Source organism: Lepidochelys olivacea (assembly GCF_965140295.1).
Source record: "Lepidochelys olivacea isolate rLepOli2 genome assembly, chromosome: 9".
In the NCBI taxonomy this organism is placed as follows: domain Eukaryota; kingdom Metazoa; phylum Chordata; order Testudines; family Cheloniidae; genus Lepidochelys; species Lepidochelys olivacea.
The window spans coordinates 37,261,261-37,284,448 of NC_140419.1; the positions used below are offsets into that span (position 1 = coordinate 37,261,261).

At 38.6% G+C, this 23,188-nt stretch overlaps 1 protein-coding gene across 6 annotated transcripts in view; it reads right to left on the minus strand.

The window, feature by feature from the left end:
• Positions 1–23,188, minus strand: part of ACSL3 (acyl-CoA synthetase long chain family member 3) — a 108,763-nt gene that overhangs the window by 26,617 nt on the left and 58,958 nt on the right. For all 6 annotated transcript variants that reach the window (XM_084638818.1, XM_084638819.1, XM_084638814.1 and 3 more), the window contains 6 exons: positions 19,745–19,922; positions 9,585–9,694; positions 6,728–6,866; positions 2,377–2,527; positions 1,068–1,191; positions 695–766 (listed from right to left, as the gene is read on the minus strand). In XM_084638818.1, coding sequence (XP_084494944.1) covers positions 695–766; positions 1,068–1,191; positions 2,377–2,527; positions 6,728–6,866; positions 9,585–9,694; positions 19,745–19,922 — 774 coding nt within the window. The remainder of the gene's footprint in view (positions 1–694; positions 767–1,067; positions 1,192–2,376; positions 2,528–6,727; positions 6,867–9,584; positions 9,695–19,744; positions 19,923–23,188) is intronic.

Below are 23,188 nucleotides of genomic sequence, written 5' to 3' on the forward strand. Positions count from 1 at the left end.
TCTTAATGTACAAAGTACAGTATTACTCAAATATTTTGAGATTTTTGATGTCTTGCACTACACACTATCTGAATTTAGAAGTATAAAACTGTAATCTAATTACTGCTAAATACCACCTTTCCAATGTTTCATTAGTAATATACCTCAAGGTGCAAAGCATACCCACTACATTCTTTGCCCACAAAAGGCCTAACTAGCTTGTATATTTTTTCCCTTTAAAATAACAAATGAACGAATGTTTACGCCAAAGCCAATTTTCCACATTCTTTTTACATAATGCTGGCAGACTCATTGCTCTATAAGGAACATTTCTTATTAGGAGACAATAGTATAGCACACTCATGACAAATAGAATAAAATGTCTTCTACAGATCATATTTAGCTAATTTTACTTAAATCATATTTATACTACCTACTATTAGCAATAGTGTGATAAAAGTTGAAATTCCAACGTGTAATTTTCGCATCTGGTTTCACATTTTCAAATAGTGTTAGTCATCTAGTATGTAAGAATGTTCACACCACCGTGTAAATATTTATATACTTTTTTTTAAATACAGAGGACATTATGTAAACTATCAACGCTAAAGGTCTTCTCATCCTTGTAATTTACAGTAACTATCAAGATATTATTCCTCTTTGTCATGTAACATTTGAATGACGAAATATCTTTAAAAGAAAGCATTAAACTTACCGGTACAGATGCCATTAGGGTAGGTCTAAGCATAGTAACATCTCCTTTGCTTCCTTTCTTTATTTTAGAGGACTAAATAGGGAGGAACATAAAGTTTAATGGAGGATTTGTGAAAGGTTTGAATATGTAAATAGAAAAGTGACAGTTTACTTAATTAGAAAACCAGTGATGTCAGTTTATAGAGCCTTCACCTTAAAAATTGCTTAGAAACTAGTCTAATGTATTGATATAGAACAAAAAATATACCCATTTATATTTTGGTATATAAAGATTTTCTTATTGCTTTCCTATTAAAAATTTTTAAACAGCTATTAAGAGATCCATCAAAAGTTGATCTTTTATTGTTATGTTGTGACATATACAAGTTACGTACCTGATCAGCTAATGTCTGGGGTGAGGAGTAACCAATACGGCATCCATGAGACAGACAAACAAGTTCAGCACTTAATTCCAGAACATGAGCAAGAGGCAAATATCCAATATAAATGTCTTTTTCCCTGAAAAGTTTTTAAAAGATACATTCATATTGTACTATTTAGTGTCTTCATGACAATCATTTAAAGCCAAACTGTATTTACAGCCTCCAAAGAACCAGAGAAGGTTAAAGAATATGTGTGTGCCTGAAAACCAATCTCAGTATTCTTGAGCATATATATGTGGTTTCAAAAGTTGTGAAATGTTCATTTTAAATTTAGGGGCACTGAGGAAACTGTGTTATTTACTTATCAGGGAACAAAAGATTCAAAAAGTGATCACTTATAACTAAGACCACAAAGACTTCTCCAGAGGCAAGAGTCTATGCTATACCAACTAGAGGTGCAGCATAGAATTGACAGCTAGAGGGGAAAAGAAGAGAAGGGGGCTTTACCCTACCTTTGTGCTCTCCTGATTCCGGGGTGCTCCGGTGCTTCAGCGGTCCCAGACGTAATTTAGACAGTTCTAAGGGGCTAACTTAGATCAGCTTCCACAGACTGACCTCTGAGCCACAATGCTGCCCAAAATCTCTGCAGCACTCCCTACTGAAACTCTGACTCTCATATGCCACTGCTGCCCTGGCTTGTTATTTGGATTTTTGCTAGTCATTTGGATTTTTAAAAAAAAAAAAAATCTTTAAAAAAATAAATAAATAAAAATAAGTCACTATTCCGAATATTCCTAGTAAATGCTTTAACTTATCTTTCAGTGAGATGTCATGCTCTTATCTTAAAGCTAAGATCTACCACATAGTAAATGGGCAAATAATCAACAGCACTTCCTTTGAAAAACGTGGATAAAATAGTTGTATGCCTGCTTGTGGTCAACAACTTTGCTGCTGATACAATGAAACTCTCCACATTAAGGGGAAAGATCATCCTTTTGGGACACAGAACTTACTCAGGGGTCAGTCCAAGACTGTGGAATGAACTCCCAATGGAACTAAGGACCACCACAAACCTCACCACTTTCTAGTCTAAGTGCAAGGCCCATTTTTGACCTTGCCATCCCTAACACAAATACATGGGAAAAAACCACATGACTAATATCTGTCAGAATAATAATGCACGACTGAAAAATGCCCAGATACTATGGTGGCAATGAGTGCAGTAGAAGACTTTATATAGAATAACTAGTTATTCAATAATTAATCTATGATTGCATGTAATTACAAGCCATCTTTAATGAAAATTTCTATTGGTACATACCCCAAATGAGGAATTCTTTCAGCCATCCCAGTTATACCAGCAATAAGGTTGCTATGAGAAATCATGACTCCTTTTGGAAGTCCTGTAGATCCACTTGTGTACATGATTACTGCAATATCTGAGGGTACAGGCCTGGCCTGCTGTTTGCTTACTGTAATTTTTATTAAAAAAAATTATGCACAATGTATAGAAAGCATATAAAATGTAGCATCTTAAATACTAAAACATATTATAGTGATTATTCTGATAAGGAACCAGACAGACATTACTACTTCTGTGACAATTAATCCCAGGAACCTTCACAGGGAGAAAGAAAATTTGAAGTGCCCCCTAACTTCTCTGCATCATCTATGAATACTGCGTAGCTACACTATGGTAAAAATCAGACTCTGAGTTTACTACGTCTCAACCACACACCTGGATGGAAATGGGTGGGAAGAATGGGGAATGAACAAAGCTTTTGTTCCCACCCTCAATGTGCTGGACAGCAGAGCTGCACTGGCATGCCAGGAGATGTCCGCTGCACCAGATATAGGGCAGGATATATACCCACCAGACCAGTGAGGGGAACCAGGAGCCTGATTGAATCAATCTGCTTGTGTGCGCTCCTGGGGCATAGCAACACACTACCTTACACACAGGGCTCACGGCAAAGCCACAATTGAGCCAATGTCAATTCTCAAAACCGTGTTCTGTTCACCTACTATAACATCTGTGAAGATGGTGTAATTCATTTGAAATAAGCAATCTACACCGAACTGTAGAAATGTAGGCCCTAATCCTGCAATTTATTTCCTGTAATTAACTTTTTGCTTGAGTAGTCCATTGACTTCAATGCACTAAGTTAAACACATGCATAGGTGTTTGTAGAATTGGGGCCCTTATTTGTATATAAAATTATATTTGCTATATTTGTAAGTTTACTAGTGTTGGGCAAACTAAATCACCTTTTGTTTATTCTTTTGCCCTTGCATACAGGGTTCTGTTTTATATGCAGAGCTGGTAACAGTAAGTCACTTTCCATTATAAGACCCTATTTTCAGTTGCTTATAACATTACCAAATGTTCCATTCCAGGTGTCTGTTGGAGGTTGACTATATTTTTAATGTTTATGCAAAAACGGTTCAGCTGTTTCTCAGAATGAGATAATGGAAAATACACTGTTTTGCGCATGTTAAAAAAGTTTTACAACCATTTCGTAGAGCAGCCCTAGTGCCTATATATCTTGGAGCAGGAATCTGAAATACAACAGAGCAGTCTCCCAGGTGTCTGGGGCATGTCTTTTTCTGCCACCATGAAAAAACTTGTGCCATTTCTAAGCTACTGTTAGAATCTGGCAACTAACACCTCAGAAGATCCCATCTACACAGAACAGGACTATTCCTGCAACTGCTCTCCTGGCAGCCAGGGCCACTGTGGTGTTAGCACAGGGACAGAGGAGGGATACATGCTCTCAATGCTCTTACTGCTGGTATACACGCAAAAGAGGAAACTGCCTGACTGGAATGCAGAGTGGTGAGGAGCAGGTGTGACAGAAACATCTGTTGGGTGAGCAAAGGGGAAAACAGAGGCTGAGTAGGTAGGGAAAGACGGGTCTATAATCAGTAGATATCACTCCCTTCCAGAACCTGGAATAGAACCTGGGATTTAGAAGGGGGAGGGATAGCTCAGTGTTTTGAACATTGGCCTGCTAAACCCAGGGTTGTGCGTTCAACCCTTGCGGGGGCCATTTACACATATGGGGCAAAAACTGGTTGGATGATTTAACTGGGGATTGATTCTGCTTTGAGCAGCGGGTTGGACTAGATGATCTTTTGAAGTCCCTTCCAACCCTGATATTCTATGTTTTCAGAGTAGTGAATGAGACAGCCCTCTGCAGGACCCTGACTTATCTGCTGTAGAGGCTGCAAGGTGCATAGTGAACAATGCAAGGGACTGCAGGGAGAAAAGGGATATTCTTGTGATTCAGGCAGCTGAACGGCAACTTGGAGAACTGAATTCTATCCCTGTCACACAATTCCTATGTATTTAGGAAGTCACTTAAGCCAGATTTTCAAAGATATTTAGGTGTCACCATTGCAACGCCTAACTGATTAAGGAGCCTAAAGGTCATTTTCAAAAGGGATTTAGTCACTTTGTCACTGAGATTTTGGTTTCTAGTGCCTAAATCCCTTTTGAAAATGAGATTTAGATTCCTAAATCTGTTTAAGTGTTGCAACACTGAGCATAGCAATACCTACAGACCTTTAAAAATCTGGACCTTAAACCAAAACTTTTCACAAGGGCCCACTAATTGGGTGTTCTTTATTTTATGGATGCTCCACTTGGAACACATAGGTTAAGATTTTCAAGAATACTGAACACTCAAAACTGCAACTGTAATCTACTCAAGGCTGTGCACTGAACATATGAACTGCTATACAAATGCTAAACACTCTAAAAAACCAAAATCAGGCCTTAAGCATCTCCAATTGGGCACCCAAAATTATCAATTACTTTTGACAATCATGGTCTTAATCTCTACAAAACCTCAGTGCCTGGTTTGTAAAATGGGGTAATACTACCACATAACACATAGTAGTGTTATGAAGGAAAGGCCATTAATGTTTTTAAATGCTCAAATATTATTACAGTGATGAGTACTGCAGAAAAGCCCATGAGAAAAATAATAATTCTGTATTTAGAGAAGGGTTTGCATGGTGTGCAGTAAATATGGAATGGAGCACTGAGGAGTACAAAAAGAAGTATTGCATAGCTACCCAACCAGAGAATATTGTCCATCATGGGCACTGAATGAAACAGGGTCCAATGAAAGAAAAAAAAGGTGTTCATGTAATTAAAGAGCATATCATAATGCATAGGACCAAGGGGGTTGAATTAAAGTTGCATGAGGAACCCTAATTATGGCATTTTCTAACTTCTGAAAGCTTTACTTTGCAAAGTTATCATTCTTTTAATGGAGTTTTTTGTATGCAATATTAAACAGTTTGAAGCAAGGTGAAACATAAGGCCTTCTATTTAGTAAAGTCGAACCTCAGAGTTACGAATACCAGAGTTACGAACTGACCAGTCAACCACACATCTCATTTAGAACCGGAAGTACACAACTGGGCAGCAGCAGACACAAAATAAAAAAGCAAATACAGTACAGTATTGTGTTAACTGTAAACTACTAAAAAAAAACAAAGGGAAAGTTAAAAAAGATTTGACAAGGTAAGGAAACTGTTTGTGTTCTTGTTTCATTTAAATTAAGATTGTTAAAAGCAGCATTTTCCTTCTGCAGAGTAAAGTTTCAAAGCCCTATTAAGTCAATGTTCAGTTGTAAACTTTTGAAAGAACAACCATAACATTACAAACATTTCAGAGTTACGAACAACCTCCATTCCTAAGGTGTTTGTAACTCTGAGGTTCTACTGTACTTTGAACAACAATATTCAACTGATTCAACATGAAGTATAGCTGTACTAAGTTCTGCTGATAGTGGGCTTAACATTTTAATAGCACATAAGGCTAGCTCATCAAAAAGGAACACAATCATTTCTTTAAATGGAGAAATTAAGCCCTTGTAATATTGGGAAAAAAAACTGCCCAAAATATTATTCCCACGTAATTAACAGCATGTACTAACCACACACCCCTCCTCCTAAACAGTTCCATCCAACATTCACATGACCTAATGATTAAAAGGATTGTGTAACCCCAATAAAACACAACACTCAGAACTGGGGGGAGAGGAGTTCAGAGGAACTCCATGCATGACATCTGAAATAATCAGATTAACCAACTTTTTAGCACTAAAAGTGAGAATTTTCTGCCACTTAGTGAGATGCATTAAAACATTTAATGTCAGGGAAATTCAGATTTCTGGTTCTAAGGTGTTAAAGAAATTAAAATCAGAATTCAAGAAATTGGCATAATATATTTTGATACCTTCTAAAATACAGTAAAAATAATTTAAACAAAGTTTTAATAGCTCTTGATTTAAAACAGATTTTACGTGTTACTTCTAGTGGGTATTTATACCCAAATTTACCAAAGTGTACATAAAATACACTATACAGCTTTAATACAAGTCTTTCCACCCTGCTTTTTTGAAAAACCCAACATGTCAAGAGAAAAAGCCATGTAGCCAAAAAAAAAAAAAGTGAAAGTGTGTAGATTTGTGTGTTTTTCAAATTAAAACTTTTCAATAACAAGTTGCATCAAAAAGCACTTTGTAAGATATATAAAATGTATACATAAATGATTTAACAAGATTTTCAGCAGTAAAGGGCTATCATCTTCCTCTCCTAACTCAGTCAGGTTTAGTTGGACAAAAGTTTCTCCAATCCAAATATTTAAAAGTACATACCATTATCTGCCTTGGCCCCCATTGCTTGCACGGAAGCCATAGTGTGAACAATGACACCCTTGGGGAATTCTGACCATGTTGTTGGTTTGCCATCCACAGTAATAATATGTCGCAACAGTGGAACCTGAGAAACAATTTCCTGTGGAAATGGATACATATGTTTCATTTTGCACAGAAAGCTAGTGCAAAAGTTTGTGCCAGGAAAGAAACAAAATATTTTTACTGAACATGTTAAAATATTATTGATATAAATGACTAAATGGTAATAAAGTCACTCTTTGGGTGAAAACTGCAGATTCCCACGGTCAAGATTTCTGGGACATCAGGGCTAATTTAAGCGTTTCTTTAAACATAAAATTAAGGCCAAAATTTTCACAACTGTCCACTAATTTTGGGTGCCTCCATTTTTGTGTGCTCTTGTTGAGACAGTCAGATTTTCAGAATACTGGCCACCTGCCACTCCCACCAAATATTGATGAAAAGGATCACCCTGTCAATTCAAAGGTAACACTGAGCTCAGAATGGATGACTGAGTTTGTCTTCTCGGTTATTTCTTGAAATGCAATGTTTAGTATGGTATTTAAAATATGCTCTGCAGCAAATAGAAGTCTAGCAAAATGAATAGTCAAATAGTATTTATTACCAAAAGCAAAATCTAAGTTTTAGAGCACCTAAGAATACTGATCACAATTCTAAGGATACAAGGCAAAATATAAAATGCTGGTCAGAGAAAATTCTAACACTCATTCATTCTAGTTTTTATTTGTTCAGTACCAATTCTTGTAACTATCCAAAAGAAAATTTAAAAATACAGTTTAGGGATTCCTGACTCTAAATGGAATAACACAATTTTTGGCTTAAAAAAATGTGTTGCACCAGCTCAGGGGTCTAATGGCTGCACAATGTGCTACTAGGTGTGGAATGCAAATTAGAAGTCCCATCTGCAGTCAGTAAGGTCTTGGAGCACTCTGAATATTCTGCACTCAGCTTCTGGAGAAAAATGTAATTTGAAGACCAATCCAACAGTCCTAATGACTAATAAACTGTTAGGTATATATTAAGAATCAGTCTTAATACTACAATTAAGGGTTAGATTCATTTCTGAGTGGGAGGAATTAACTATTTCACAAATAGCTTTCACTAAGTCTATGAAAAATGCTTTCTTTTTAATAAAAAGAAAAGGAGTACTTGTGGCACCTTAGAGACTAACAAATTTATGCTCAAATAAATTTGCTAGTCTCTAAGGTGCCACAAGTACTCCTTTTCTTTTTGCGAATACAGACTAACACAGCTGCTACTCTGAAACCTCTCTTTTTAATCTTATCCAAACCTCTTTATGGAAATAGTTACAAAAATACAGTAACTAGTTATACTACTTTAGAATTTATAAAAAGGTAGTTAAATTTCTGCATATATGTATTAGCTAGTTTTTGGATCTTAAATTATTTAAGATTTCAAACTGAAGCCATAAATGAATGACAGAGCACTTCAGACTTTTGTTTGAGTAAAACTGACGCCACACTAAGTGTGGCCATTTTTAGGCTGGGGAAAATTCTCTCATCAAATTTACTTATTTTTCCAACTACCATGCTAAATTTAACATATTCTTATTTGTAATTAAAAAAGGATGCTATTAGACTTGGCAGGTTCAACCTTTAAGCTACTTTAATAAAAATGTTTAAGCTGATCTCCCATTTCAAAAATGACACTGACTCAAAAACAAAGGCTGCCACTCTGCACAATCCACTGTCTGCTGGGAAAACAATTAATAATAAACTAGGAGTGCTAAATTTTGTCACATTTATTATTGCATATATACTTTATGCATAATTCTGCGCTGCCTATTTGCTTAATTTCTGATCACTCAGGATACTGAAAATACATAACCATGATCTCAGAATGCTTTACAGAATACAAGTAGATCTAACCTCACCTGCCCTGTTTTCTGCTAAAGGTGACAGATTCAAGACTAACTCTTTTATTCTCTTTGGCATTGTTTTCACAAGCCAAATGTGAGCATTTTTCTGCACTAATCCAGCTCCAATGGTGCAAACTCTTTTGTACTGAGGTATTTTAAGCTACCCAGCTCAGTAAGGTTAAATAAGATATTAAAAATGCCTGCACCTTGTCTACATAATAGCCTCAATTGGTAGGACCAGTATAGCTGCACCAGTACAAGTAAAATGGTTACAAATTTTACCTGTGTAGTGGCACTACCCCATCCAAATTCGTCTACCGCAACCATCAACTTAGTATCTGAACGCCTCAACCCTAGTAAGAGAGTTAAATCACTGGGGTAACACTTTCTTAAGTCTTGTTCGGCTACTTTAGATGTTAGTAGATGGATAAATTAACATGTTTTCTTGCTTACTTATATAACTTATGAGTCTGATTCTGCACTGCACTGCTTTGCAAAAGGGTAATGGGATTATAAAGTATGTGTAAACCCCTAACAAAATTAGACTGGTAGCTTTTTACACCTCAGCACTGTAACATACAACAGGTGGGCAGATTCCTGCTATCTGTAAGTAGCCCTTCTGGTTTCAATGGGGTTGTGTATGGGCTCACATTCCACCCATGCATTGCATATTAAAAGATTAATGCCTTACTTTGTACTGGTACAGATAACTGTGCAAGAGTAAAGGAGCATAAAATCAAGCCCTACATTTTACTTTAGATGTTTCTTGTTCTCTTATATGGTCAAAAAGAAATAAATCTGTAACATGTTAAATACATGCATTACAACAGGCAAGTAAATCAATAAATTGGGCCATATACATCAGCCTTTAGTCTCCAAAAACACCAGATCACATACACTACAACAGAATTATTCACAAAGAAAAGGCATATTCCTTACCTTCAATTTTGTTTGCATCAGTTCTTTACTAGTAATGATGGTTGTCACCTCACTTTCATTTAATCCATGTACTATTGCTGGGCCTCCTAAAGTAGCATACAGTGTAACAACTGTGGGAGAAAAATAAACGTGATGAATCCTTATAATAAATATTCAAGATATTTCAAAGGTCTTCCAGGAGGGAAAAAAAAGGGCCTCAGATTAACCAACTCAGGCAAGCTAAACTGCTAACCTGTGTTGCCAGCTAAGGTAACGGCCAAGAAGATATGTAGTCTTATGGTAAAATATGTTATATGCATTTAAAAGAAATGAATGCAAGTTTTAGTTTCTTATGAGAGAAATCAAGAACAAATGTTGCTTATATGAGTATTTGTAGTTAAGCAAGCAGTAACTGAATATTCCAAAAATCATACGAGCCTGTGTAACCCTCTCTAGACTTGCTCCTCAATCTTCCTAGCTTTTATCATTTTAAATTCAGGAATCTGTTCTTAATTTGTAAAATTTTACATTGTACTTAATCTTCCTGCATAGAAGAGGACTAACTTTAATTGATTAATTTCTTGTTCCAAAAATCATATATTCTATTACTAGACTTTTTGAACTGGTGACTGATCAGAAGCTATTAGTAAGTTGTAATTAATACAAGGTTGAACTTTTCTTAGTTTAAAAATGGGTTCAGGATTTCCCTTCAAACAATTTTGACGAATAGCACTTACAATGTCTGTCCAATACACAAATTTTCTGTGTCTAGTTGGTATAGATGAAAAAAAATTTGTAACTGGGAGGCTCTGAAATCAAGCTGCTTTTCTCTCCCTTATCCTCTCCCACCCATTCTCTATATATACACATACATACATATAAAAAGCTCTACCATATGATGCACTTCTAATGATTCCCATTGCTATTATCCATGCACATTATCTATAGCTAAACATCTGAAAACAATTAAATGGAAACAATCCTGATTCACACACTTTGTATGAGTTTGCCCCAAATCATTTCAGCTGTAATGAAGAAATAGGAGTTGGAGTGGGAGGATCAGCACTGGTTGCAATTATACAAATGCTATAGTAAATTCATATACTGATATTATTACTATTAAACAAACCCCTACACTGGTTTTCAATTATATGCAACATTCAGTTAAATTATAATATGCATAACTGTAGTTTTCAGAGGTATGTAGTAGTTAAAGGTAAAAGTCTTCTTGTGCACCAAATGCCAAATTCAAGTATTTTATTTAAATTAACTCACCTCAGATTTGTGTCTTTGAAATAGGGCTCACTGAATAGAGTATAAACATTTGCATAAACAGCATTGCTTTTACTTATAAATTATGTAAGTAAATAAATGTTTAATCTTGAAAGTCTAATTCAGTTATCTGCTAATGAAGTGAAAAAAAAAATTTATTTCCTGATTTGCATACTGTAGAATATATAGTATGTGACACTTTATAAAGTAATTATTTGAAATATTTGTTCTTCAAAACAACAACTACAACGGTTTCCCTTAAATTTCCTAAGCTTCCTCTATATGACAAAAATAGGATCAGTTATCCTTTTTATTTTTGCGGTGTTTAGTAGATTACATTAAAATCACCAGATCTGAACTGCCTACTGCTGGTCTTTTCAAACATTGATTCCAATTCTGCAATCAGATCTGCATATGCAGACCCTTGTGCCTCTGTGGTAGACCCAATGAAGTCAAAAGGAGTCTGTAGGTTCATCTGTGGATATCCAACAGCACGATCAGAGAAGAATTGTTTTTTCATATGATAGGAAGAACACTAATAAAAGAATGCATAAAACACCAATCCTGGAGGAGGAAGGAGGGAGGGGAAGATGGGTAATTTTGAATGTGTATGAGCAAGACAATATACCAATTTTTGTCCTTGTGGAGTGGGGCAGCTGCCCCATTCTGGCATGGAAGGGGTTAAAGCAAGCCAGAGAGGCTGCACAGAGCCCCAGCCAATCTTGGAAGGTCTTACTGGAAGCCAGTCAAGTGGAGGCTTGAAAGCAGCCAATCAGGGACAGGCTGGGCCCTATAAGAGGGCTGCAGGGTAGAGAGGAGCACACACTCTCCCTGGAGGGAAAAGGGAGAAGAACTGGCTCTCAGAGAAACATTTAAGACAGAACAGAACAGGGCTGGGCAGGATCAGTAGAGGCTAGGAGAGCTCTAGGCTGACGACTGCCAGACTGGGGCCCTGACACAACGGGGCAGAGAAGGTGCTGGGGCTACGGGGAAGTGGCCGAGGGAAGTAGGCAGTAGAGAAGAGCTGGAGGAGGGCAGTAAGTGGCTGCCGTTAGAGGGTCCCTGGTTGGGGCCCAGAGTAGCAGGCGGGCTTCTTTTCCCCCAACTTGCGAGTGATGAGCATGGCTAAGCCAGACTGCAGTTTGCCCTTGGAGTAAGGGGCTAGACTGAGGACTGCAGTGAGCCACTGAGGGGAGTGATAGAACCAGAAGCTGCCAGTCCCCCGGAATGGGGGGGGAGAGGGGAAGAGTCAGCGGAGCAGATACAGCTGGAGAGCACTGTCCAGAAGTGGATGCCGCGGTCCGGGAGTGACATAGGTCCAACTGTGAGGACGGTTGAGACAGAGAGTAATGGTAAGCAAAAACACCACTAGCAAAGGCGCACCGCTTAAAGCACTAATTCCCAAACCAACCAGCAGGAGGCACCACTGTGGTGAGTGTGCGCCCTGTTACACCTTGCTAAAGTGTTTTTACACAGGTCTTATAAAGAACTGAACAATCTGCCTCTTCGTCCAAAATGTTTTGGGTTTCTCTATACCCAGAACATGCAAATGAATGGGCTTACAGCTGAACTAAGTAATCTCATGCACACTTCCATGTCCAGGGACTATTAGCCCAGCATTTTAACCAAAGTATGGTTAAGTAAAGCTTTTCTGTACTGGAAATCAGCATCCACTAGTATTCTACTTGAAACAATGTAGTAAAATATACTCTTTACAGTTGTTTTTTCCTACCTTCCTTATTTTCCTTGGAATTACTTGGGGGAAAAAAATATTTCCTATTGGTGAAGGCTACATTACACCAGAGAGCCATTGGTTTATTGCATTCACACAACTATTTAAGTAGGCAGAATTATAGATACAATGGATTAATTCTCGTCCCACTAAAGTCAACTTCATCAGGGCCAGGATTTCATGGTGAGAAAAACTGCACTATTCTGTTAAATACCTTCCATATTTTAAGAGTAACTCATGATTAGGAAAGCTGTAAACCTCAGTAATTACTTCATACTTAAAAAAATTATACACCCAAATTTTATTATTACAATTTGTGGGAAGAGAACAGATGTCAAGGCTGATTCCCCACTCTGGCATTTCAAGTGCTGAAGGTGGGGGCCTGCAAGAATTCTAAAAATTAATACTGGCCACTCCAGGCTTGTATTAAACTCCCAAGATTACAGTTTCTCTCTGACCTTGGATGGGTAGATGCTGCCACCACCCAAATGCAAAAAAATCCTTTGAAACCAGAAAGGTGCACTTGGGAATTCCTTCCTGTGGGGTACCCTCAAGCCCTTTCACACACACACACACCCCCAACCCCCTCCCGGGGAACAACTGAGAAAGAAAAACAAAGGAAATCAGCTGTTGCCACTAGCTAATTTAACAATATATGCACAAACCTCTTAGGACACCAAAAAATCCAGCCCTGTTCTTAAAGGTAAATTTTATTAAAAACCAAAAAAAGAAAGAAAATCTGGAATTTAGGCTTTTGCTAGATTTAAAAAACCCACTTACAAAATTTAAACATCAAGAATAACCTTCTTGACATCCAGTTTAAAGATTATAAGCAAAACAAAAAGCATTTGGGGTTAGCATAGAGGAATCCACAAACCAATAAGAAATAAACCTAACTGCATCTTTCTAGACATTCCCTAATTTACAGCATATATATGTGCGGTTTCAGATAAGTAATCTCTAGGTATGATTTGATGGTTTTTCATCTGGCTTAAGCGTCTCACAGCATAACTGCTCCCTGTTCCCCTCTTTCCCGGAGAACCACAACACACAGACAAAGGGAACGTTTTTTTCCCAATTTTAAGAAGTTCTAGTCCTCCCATTGACTCTCTTGGTCAGGTGCCCACTCCTTTACTTTTACCTGTGGGCTTATTAAGCTTTTACAGGTAAAGCAAATAGAGACCCACCACCAAGAGGGATTCCATAGCCAACTGGCTGGCTGGGAGTCTCCAAAAGGGAGCTATCTCCTCTCATTTATCACAACAGAAGAGGAGAAAGGGGCAGAAAGAACCATTTAAAGGGAAGGGGGGGAGGAGGAATTTACAGTATAAGTCTAAAAACAAATCTAACTTTACTTTTCCAAAATGGAATCCCAACTGAGTAGTGAAGAAAGTTTAGTGCAGTTCACCTCCTGGAACAAGTTGCAAGATCACTAATTCTTTTCACCTTTGACACAATCACTTATTACAATGACAAGTTAAAGCACAGAAGGTTTGTGCCATTATCAGAATCAGATATTTTTAAATTTCACTTGGGCTTTTATCTGGATTTAGTTTGCTGAAATTTTTAACCGGAGGAAAAACCCGTTACAGTTTAATGATATTATTGCATTAGCTTTATTTTAGTAAAGTTAGGTCCCAATACCACCAAAGAAAAAGTCTTAGCCTATCGGTGGATATGTAATTCCTGAAACTAACAACTCACTATGGTATACTAAGAAAAAGGCAAAAGCAGCCAGTTTCTTTTCATCAAAAAAGTTAATCATCAACCTTTATTTTTTTTCCTTGTTAAAACAGTCTATCATAGTTTGGAACTGTTGCAGGGCAAATGCACATGCACATTGTTTTCTTTAATTTGGTGGGAGAAAAGGACAGAAGAGTGCCTCTAGTTCCCACGAGCTCTCTCCACTTAGTCCAGTGACCCCTGTTATACAAACAACTTAGCAAAAATTTAGTTTCCCCGAGCCAGCTAGCGTATTGAAACTCCAAAGTACTTGGAAAGAAAAGTATAATCTCTCGAATAATAATTTATATAATTATTCACCTACAAAGCAAACAAGTGAAAAACAAATTAGTTATGTGACAGAGCTGACTAGGCTGGGAGGTTTATATAGTTTACAAGATGGTGCACTGACGTCATGGAGAAAAAGAAAAAGTGAGCTATGACAGCTGCTTGCCACTATCACCAATGCTGATCTGCAAAGTCATCACTACTCAGCAAAGGTATCTAACACTTTCTCAGGCACATCTGAGACTGCATTACATATACAATATTATTAAGTCTGAAATTTAACTTCTATTTGTATATTTGATTTTGGTACTGATCCAAGAAAAGTCAGAAAACAAAAACAAACTTCCAAGCACTAAATTTGTCAGCTGATATGAGGTGAAATCCTCACCCCATTGAAGTCAATGGGAATTTTTTTCATTGATTTCCATGTGGCCAAGATTTCACACATTAAGACTAGACTCATTCACTCCCTACTATGTGTCAAACAGACAAAGTATATTTTTCATGAAAAAGACTTCTGTGAGGGAGTCAAATCCATCCTAGAAAAAAAACCCAGAGACGTCCAACCTCAGATTATCAATGTATTTGGAAGCTATTAGGGAAAACGTAATACATGACCTTATGTTTTTGTGGTGTTACTTAACACTGACTCGGGTCTTTCAGTTGTTCCCAGTGGGTGGGTAAGAGGTTTTGTACATGAATAGATTTTGAAAGAGGGAAAAGTTCAATGCAACTTCTACATTACCTATTTAAACTAGTCATGTAAATCACTCTCACACATACACACAACTTCTTTGAAGCTTTAAACAATTTACAGGTCTCGAAATAAAAGGTAAGTATAAAAAACTGAATATGTAGGATTTTTCTAATTATCAAATCATCTTAGTTTTGTGCCATTCATGAAATATATAAAATACACCAAAATACAGGAGTAAGTCTGCTGATGGATAGAATGTTTTTATGGACTATCAGTGAGTATAAAGCTTGTATCACTAGTATGTATTTTGTTCATACTGTACCATAAAAGATATCATATTTTACATTCCAAGTGTATGGTGCAGTACTGAAGGAATAAGTCTTCCTTTCCATATCTGCAAATTGGGAAAATATTAATACTCATATGTATAATTTAGCAGCAGCACAATAAGTGAATCATTTACCATATTGCTAAAGTTAGTTAAAATATAATTCATTCTCTTCTGACTACGTGAACAGTGCATGATACTATCATCTGCCAACAAAAAAGTCAGCCAAGTTCACACAAGATCACATTCTGCTTAGACACTAAATAATATGTCAGACAGTGAGCTGAAGCACGTCTCAATGAGAGAATTTAAAACATTAGGCCAAATAAAATAACTCCACACTCCACTCTACACCATGCATTGGGACATTTCACTATGTTAGAATTTTTTAAGACTTCTTAAAATTTGTAAATCTATTTCATTTCCAAGGATAAAATAAATGATCTGTGCATCTGTATCTTATTCCCTTGGGTGTTCATTCAGAAAATAATGGATTCCACAGATGTGGAAGAGGATGGATCTGCACAGGTAACATATTCTGAGGTCTCCAATTAGAGGTGAGTAACCCTGCTCATTTGAGAATTGCCTGTGCAGACCCCTATCCTTGGCAGATTATCTAACAATAGGGATATTTAAAGATTACAGGATTGCTTCCCTAGACTGTGTAGACTCAAACCTTAAAAGCAAAAAAAGACTGATAAAAATATCAGATAAGTCAATTTAGTTGCCCAATTTTAGCTAATACACCTCTACCCCAATATAACACGGTCCTTGGGAGCCAAAAAAAAATCTTACCGCGTTATAGGTGAAACCGCGTTATATCGAACTTGCTTTGGCCTTGAGCATTTCCGTTAAGTCACTTCCCACACCCTGACTGACCCCTCAGAACCCCCGACCCATCCAACCTTGCCCTGCTCCTTGTCCCGACTACTCCCTCCAGAGACCCCCGCCCCAACCACCCCTCCCAAGACCCCACCCCCATATAAGCCCCCCTGTTTCTTGTCCCCTGACCGCCCCCTCCATAGACTCCCCCGTTCCTAATCACCCCCAGAACCCCACCCCCTACCCAACCCCCCTGCTCACTGTCCCCTGACTGCCCCATCCCCTATCCACACCGCAGCCCCCTGGGACTCCCACGCCTTATCCAACGCCCCCGTCCCCTGACCGCCCCACTCCCAGAACCTCCGAACCATCCAACCCCCACTGCTCCCTGACCACCCCCCCAAGACCCTCTGCCCCTTATCCATCGCCCTGGCCGAGCACCCTTAACAAGCCGCTCAGAGTGGTGTGTCAAGCCAGATACGCTGACCCGCTGGAGCACGCAGCCCTGCCCCCAAGAGCGCTGCTTTACCGGGTTATATCCGAATTCGTGTTATGTCAGGTTGCGTTGTATCAGGGTAGAGGTGTATTATAATTTTTATTATAATAGTGCCTACAGATCAACTAATATCAGGACCCCATTGCGTTAGGCACTGTACAGATATTTAGGGATGAAGGGACTGTGTCTCAAAGAGATGATAATCCAAACATACAAGACTGGGGATGGGATGGCACAAAGGGGGAGGGGGGGAGTTGTTTTCATAGACAACAAGTCTGTGAACTATATTTGCTATTTCAGCTGTGGATCTGTGAAAAAGTCACATGGGTTCTTTCTTGCTTTTATCTTCCTGATAACACTGAGGACTAGAAGCATAAGAGAGATGACATGGTGAATACTGACAAGAATCTAGAGAACTGAAGAGAGTGTTGTGTCTAGTGGCAAAATAAATCTATTTGGGGGTTCCTCTGTTTCTGAAATACAGACTTGATTATAGCATCTTTCCAAGACCACTCATCATGAGCATAGTACTTGTGGGTCAGGTGATTTGCTAGGATGCTTTCTTTGTCTTGCAGATGGAGAGATTGTACAGCCCTTAACTGCCCTTTATTCCAATACACCGAGTCTGGACTCTTCCTGCTAATCGAACAGTTGGACTCAGGTGAGCCACCAGCCAAGGCTGGATGTATCTGTTACATGTACAGCTCAGGTAGGAAGAGAAAATGGGGCTCCCTGACCAGAGCTGTCCAGAAAAGCCCATCACAGCAGGGAATCTGCAATACCTTGCTGTGTGTTCAATAGAGCCTGGATTTCATCCTGCTGGGGCCAGTAAAACATGCATAATCACCAACACAGATTTCTCAGTGTGTTCTTGGGCTCTTCCAGCATCTGATCTCTTCTGGATGAGGTCTCCCAAATGAAAGATTCTGAGTCCAGCATTAAACCTTCACTCAAGAGGCTCACCTTAACTGTTGCAGTGAAATAGGCAACAGAACAGGAATATTGTGGAGGAATATTGTGAAAAGGCAAAAAGGAGACATAGGTGCTCAGTTCATAATAGTGCCTTAAGAAAAAGGAGTAGTTGTGGCACCTTAGAGACTTAAAGTCTCCTCCTACACATCAAATAAAACAGTGTACTTACAATTTTCCCTAAACAATGCATGCATCCTAACAAATGTTATCACAGTCCTTCAAATGAAGCTAACCACTGTTTGCTGGACATCGTAAGTGACTAATAGACATCCTTAAAGAATTAAGAAAACATTTAAATACAGTGCCATAAAGCCTATATTACCACTATATTAAATGTGAAATGTAAGCAAGGAGGCTGCAATGACTCCTGACAGCTTCTGACATTGTCTTGGCTCTGAAACGGCTGGTCCCTATTTTAGGGTCTCTGGTGTAGAGTTTCGGTGCAAATACAGACCTTCTGCAAATGCTAGAGTGTGTACAGATCTCCAAACAATCAACATTTTTACTATTTCTTATTTCGTTTCTCCTTTGTTTTCACTTAGATAGATTTTTCGAATGCTGCTTTTACAAACTAGTCTTGAGTGTGTGAAAAATTCATCTCAAGAAATGGCTAGACCAATGTGATCACTTGAGGAAGAACAGCCATTTTCTTCGGCAGATTGAAGAAAAGTGGTGAACGGAAATGCAAGAGATCAGCGGGAATATAAATGCAGTAGGAGAAGAAAAGAGGAAGACGAGAGAATTAAGACAGATAAATGAGGTTTAGGAGACCTACATGGCCATCCAAAACGGGTTCCTCAACTAACATTATTAGTCCTAACCAGAACAATGTAGCTAAAGTACAAGTGATTTAAATCTAGTTAACTTTACTTAAAACAGAAAACTTAGGGCATGCCTACACTTACCTCCAGAGCGATCGATCCAGCAGGGGTCGAATTTATCGCATCTAGTGAAGATGCGATAAATTGACCGCCGAGCGCTCTCCCGTCAACTCCGGTACTCCACCGGAGCGAGACGCATAGGAGAGTTGATGGGGGAGTATCAATAGTTGACCTGCCGCAGCGAAGACGCCACGGTAAGTAACTAAGTACGTTGACTCCAAGTATGCTATTTTCGTAGCTGAAGTTCTGTAACTTAAACCAGTTTAGCTCGCCCTCCCCTGCCCCCTGGGGTAGACTAGGCCTTAATTTGACAGGTCAATTCATGACAGTGAAGTGATAACATATAAGGTTGAAAGAAAACTGGGTAATCTCAGATACACTGATATACACTGTTGGTCTGATATAATAAAATAAATATAAATCCTTATTCAAATCAAGTTTATAACAGTGAAAAAGTCATCTTGTAATGCAAAACATAGCAAGTGTCCAATCTGAAATCTAAACCATATAAAGTGTAGATATACATCTGACTCACTTAATTCAATTAATTCTTATACGGTTTTTTATTTATTTTATTGTAAAGGAACTACAGCAACCTGCACCGATTCGACAGCAAAAAAAAATTGAAGATTGTAAGCAGGGCACAAACTGGTCTGAGGAAGGTATACTTACTTAACTTTTATGTATTTATGGAGACTCTACTACAATTGGGGATTGAGGCTTGATAGAACACACACAGGTTTCTGCATCTAGAGATTTGTAACGTTACACACCAGAACAGAATTGGAAAGACTTAGCTTAGCATCATAGATACTTTTCATTTGAGATTAAAATATTTTATTTTATAGAATATATAAAAATAATAAAACTTCTAATACATGAAGTGACCTCAAGATCAATTTGAATTTTCAGATTGTGTCATGATACCAAAAGGTATTAAAAATATAGGGTCAGTGAAGAAAAGTACTTACGTTGGTAATTGCACATAAAGCAGGCCTGTGCAACGATCATCCACTCTGCTCTAGTCTCACAGAAGATGGCAATGTTAGTCTTCGGTTGCTGCCCCAATATTGCTAAGCCATTTCCAAAATTAGTAGCTTTAATGTAGACTTCATCATATGAGAGCCAAGTGTATTTTCCAAGGATGACCTAATAAAGTAATATAAATTTATGTAAATGTAATTTAGAAAAGGGTAGGTCCCCAAGCTTCAGCGAAGATCTTTATTATGCCTTAACCCATGTGAAAATATGAACAATATAAGTCTAAAAATATTATCAAAGTTTGCCAACATTGTGGAAGTTCCACGTTTTGTCCGTCAAAGTCCAAGTTAAATGGCTCTGTACAAGAAAATTACGTGATTGTTGAGGGACCAGAAATTGGCTGTAGGATGGGTGTGGTATACTGGGAGCACAATACAGATGTAACAAGGAGTCCGGTGGCACCTTAAAGACTAACAAATTTATTTGAGCATAAGCTTACATGGGTAAAAACTCACTTCAAATTTTCACTCCATGCATCTGAAGAAGTGGGTTTTTACCCATGAAAGCTTATGCTCAAATAAATCTGTTAGTCTTTAAGGTGCCACTGGACTCCTTGTTTTGTGGATACAGACTAACACGGCTACCCCCTAATACAGATGTAGTTCAAAATGCTAGGACATCCTCTCCTACTCTACTGTCCCTCCCAAAACATTTGCCCACTACCACCCCAGAGAACTGGCACACAGTTTGGGCCCACAATTCACAAGGACTGTGACATCTCCTAATAGATATCACAGTTTTTGTTTCTGCTCCCACACTTGGGAAGAACAGTATTTGAGGTCTTCTGAGGCCATGCTAAACACCACAGTAATTAACCCTTAAGTATTTAAAAGTTTATTCCATGCTAAGAAAAGGATAAAAGCTTAGTAGTAAAAAATTCTCTCCAATACTCTTTTTGCTTTACTGGTTTCCTACCAGTTCACCCACCTGCCAACCCACCCTTCCCAGCACCTCAGCAGCCTATCTTGAGGGCTTCTGGGAAATCTAGGCTCCCCAGTTCCACGGCAGCCATTTGGCTGAGAAGTCTGGGCTCCCCAGCCTTGGCCTAGGAAACCCAGGTTACTGCAAAGCCACAGAGCTTGGGAGCTCAGAAAGCTGACTGAAATGGACATGATGGTTGTCAGTTTCATGACTATCCCCCTCCCCATTAAATAGCAGCTGTGAAACTGACCTAACTCTAGTTAACTTCATTTAGCTGATGCTTTTTGACAAAGCTGTGAACAAAATATTAGAGGCAGGTACTGGAGTTATTCATAAAGAAAGAACTCCCTCAACAAAAAATGGGCAACCAAGGAGTCAGGAGCCTGGCAGCCCTGGCTCCCAAACTCCCAGCAGATCACCTGACTGGTTGGCACAAAGTCAGGGAGCCCAGGAGCCGATGGCTTATTCTAGTGGCAAAATAAATCTATTTGGTCACACTGAAATATTGGAAACACTGAAATATTCTGGCTGTCTGTGTTTTTGAAACAAAATATTGTGCATTTAGCTGGTCTGTAAAAAATTTTAAATTTTTGGATTTTCATCCTGTTTTGGGATGAAAAAATTTCCAAAAGACTGAGCATTCTTTGCAGACCTGGAAATCAGTTTCACTGCCAGCTCTAGATATAAAGTCACCTGGAGCAATGAGCAGCAGGACCCACTTAAGATCACCACCACCAAACTCTATTCTCAGCCTATTATACTAAGGGATCCAAGCAAGGGCCTACTGCCATGTAATATTTATCACTACCTCCCCGTGTGATTTACATCATCCACTCAAACTTAACATTACCTGCCAATATAATTTGCAGAAATACATGTGAAGGTCAAAACATCAAATTACTAGAGATCTGATAAGAGATCCCTAAAATAAGCAATGGAATTTCAACTTTAACCCTTCAACACAGATTTTTGTTTACATGTTATATTTAAAGTTTAAACTAATTTGGCTTACGACATCTGAACAAGGGGAGTCCTGCTTTAGCAGATCTTATGACTAAACCAGTGCTTTCCTTCACCAGAGCTTAGCAATGATACAGGTGTGTTTGGGGAGCTGGGAAGAGCTTTTATTAACAAAGGAAATTTTACCTCTATTAGCTGTCTCAGGTACTGAAGATGCAGCAGCGTACACCCCAGCACAGGTTGTACAAGCCTGCCTGGAACATTGGGTAACAGCACATGCTGTTGTGGCTTCACAAATGGTACCTCAGCTAGTTATATCAAAGCTAGCTTTGGTACATATACATGAACTGAAACCACACCATCTGATTGCCGTGTAGATAGATCCTTAATCTCCCTGCACGTACACACATGCTTCCTTGATTCCCTGAACTCATTTTCCTTACCCCAAATCCCATGGTCCCCTACATCCTTGTTTGTTCCTCTTTCCATGACATGCCAATGTCCTGCCACCATCTGTATGCTACTTCCTCCTGCCTTCCCAAGCACACATTTTCTGAGGATATGAACCAAGGCCTCCTTACCCCCCTCCAGGCTTCCAAATAGAGTGGCAGAAGACAGCTGTGAATGGGGGGGACAGTGACAGGAAAGGGTGCAAGGTGGCGCAAGGAGAGTTAGAGACTCAGCAGCACAGAGGCCACTTGCTCCAGGCTGGGAAGGACAATCCCAGTGGTTCCTACCTGCTCCTTGACCCAATCCTGGGTACTGCAGCAGCCACTCCAGCGCCTCCTGATCCCATTCTCATCTCCGCAGCTTTATGTATGGACAGAGTCCACAAAATATTTCCATTGCCCTTCCGGTTCTGCCACCCCTACCTCCAAGTACCCTAATTCCAAATCCATTTCCCTTCCAATTGCCTGACCTCATGTTTACACTTCTACCTAAACTGCCTCAGTTCAGCAGCTGGAGTTAGAAGATCAATTTATATTATAAGAGGTTGTTCTTTACACACTTGGAGACAACTCTATGTTTTTTTCAGCAACATGACCCCCCTTTTTCTTCGCCCCCCCCCCCACACCAGTTAACACTACTCAGATTACTAAGGTGATTTTTTCTCAAAGCATACAAAAAATAACATATAGATATTTACCTATCAAAAGAGTATTTTAGAATTTTGAAAAATATTTTTAGAATTCCCCTTGCACTGCTTCAGTATTTTTATTAAATGGGGTAGGGTGAAATGATACTTTCTTCCTTGTCATTCACTTTGATAGTTCAGAAAAAAAAAATAAGACACATTGGAAATCACTGGTTCAGAACCTTTGTAAGGTAATGCCTATAATGGATTTTTAAAATTATGATGGGTTAGTTTGCATTTTAATTTAGTCCTTGTTAAGAAAAGGGTTTACTGATTTTAAAAACAATTTACAATAACTTTGGTTCTTAATCCACAAAGAGTACAAAAACAACAAAGTGTGAATGTTTACACAGGTACT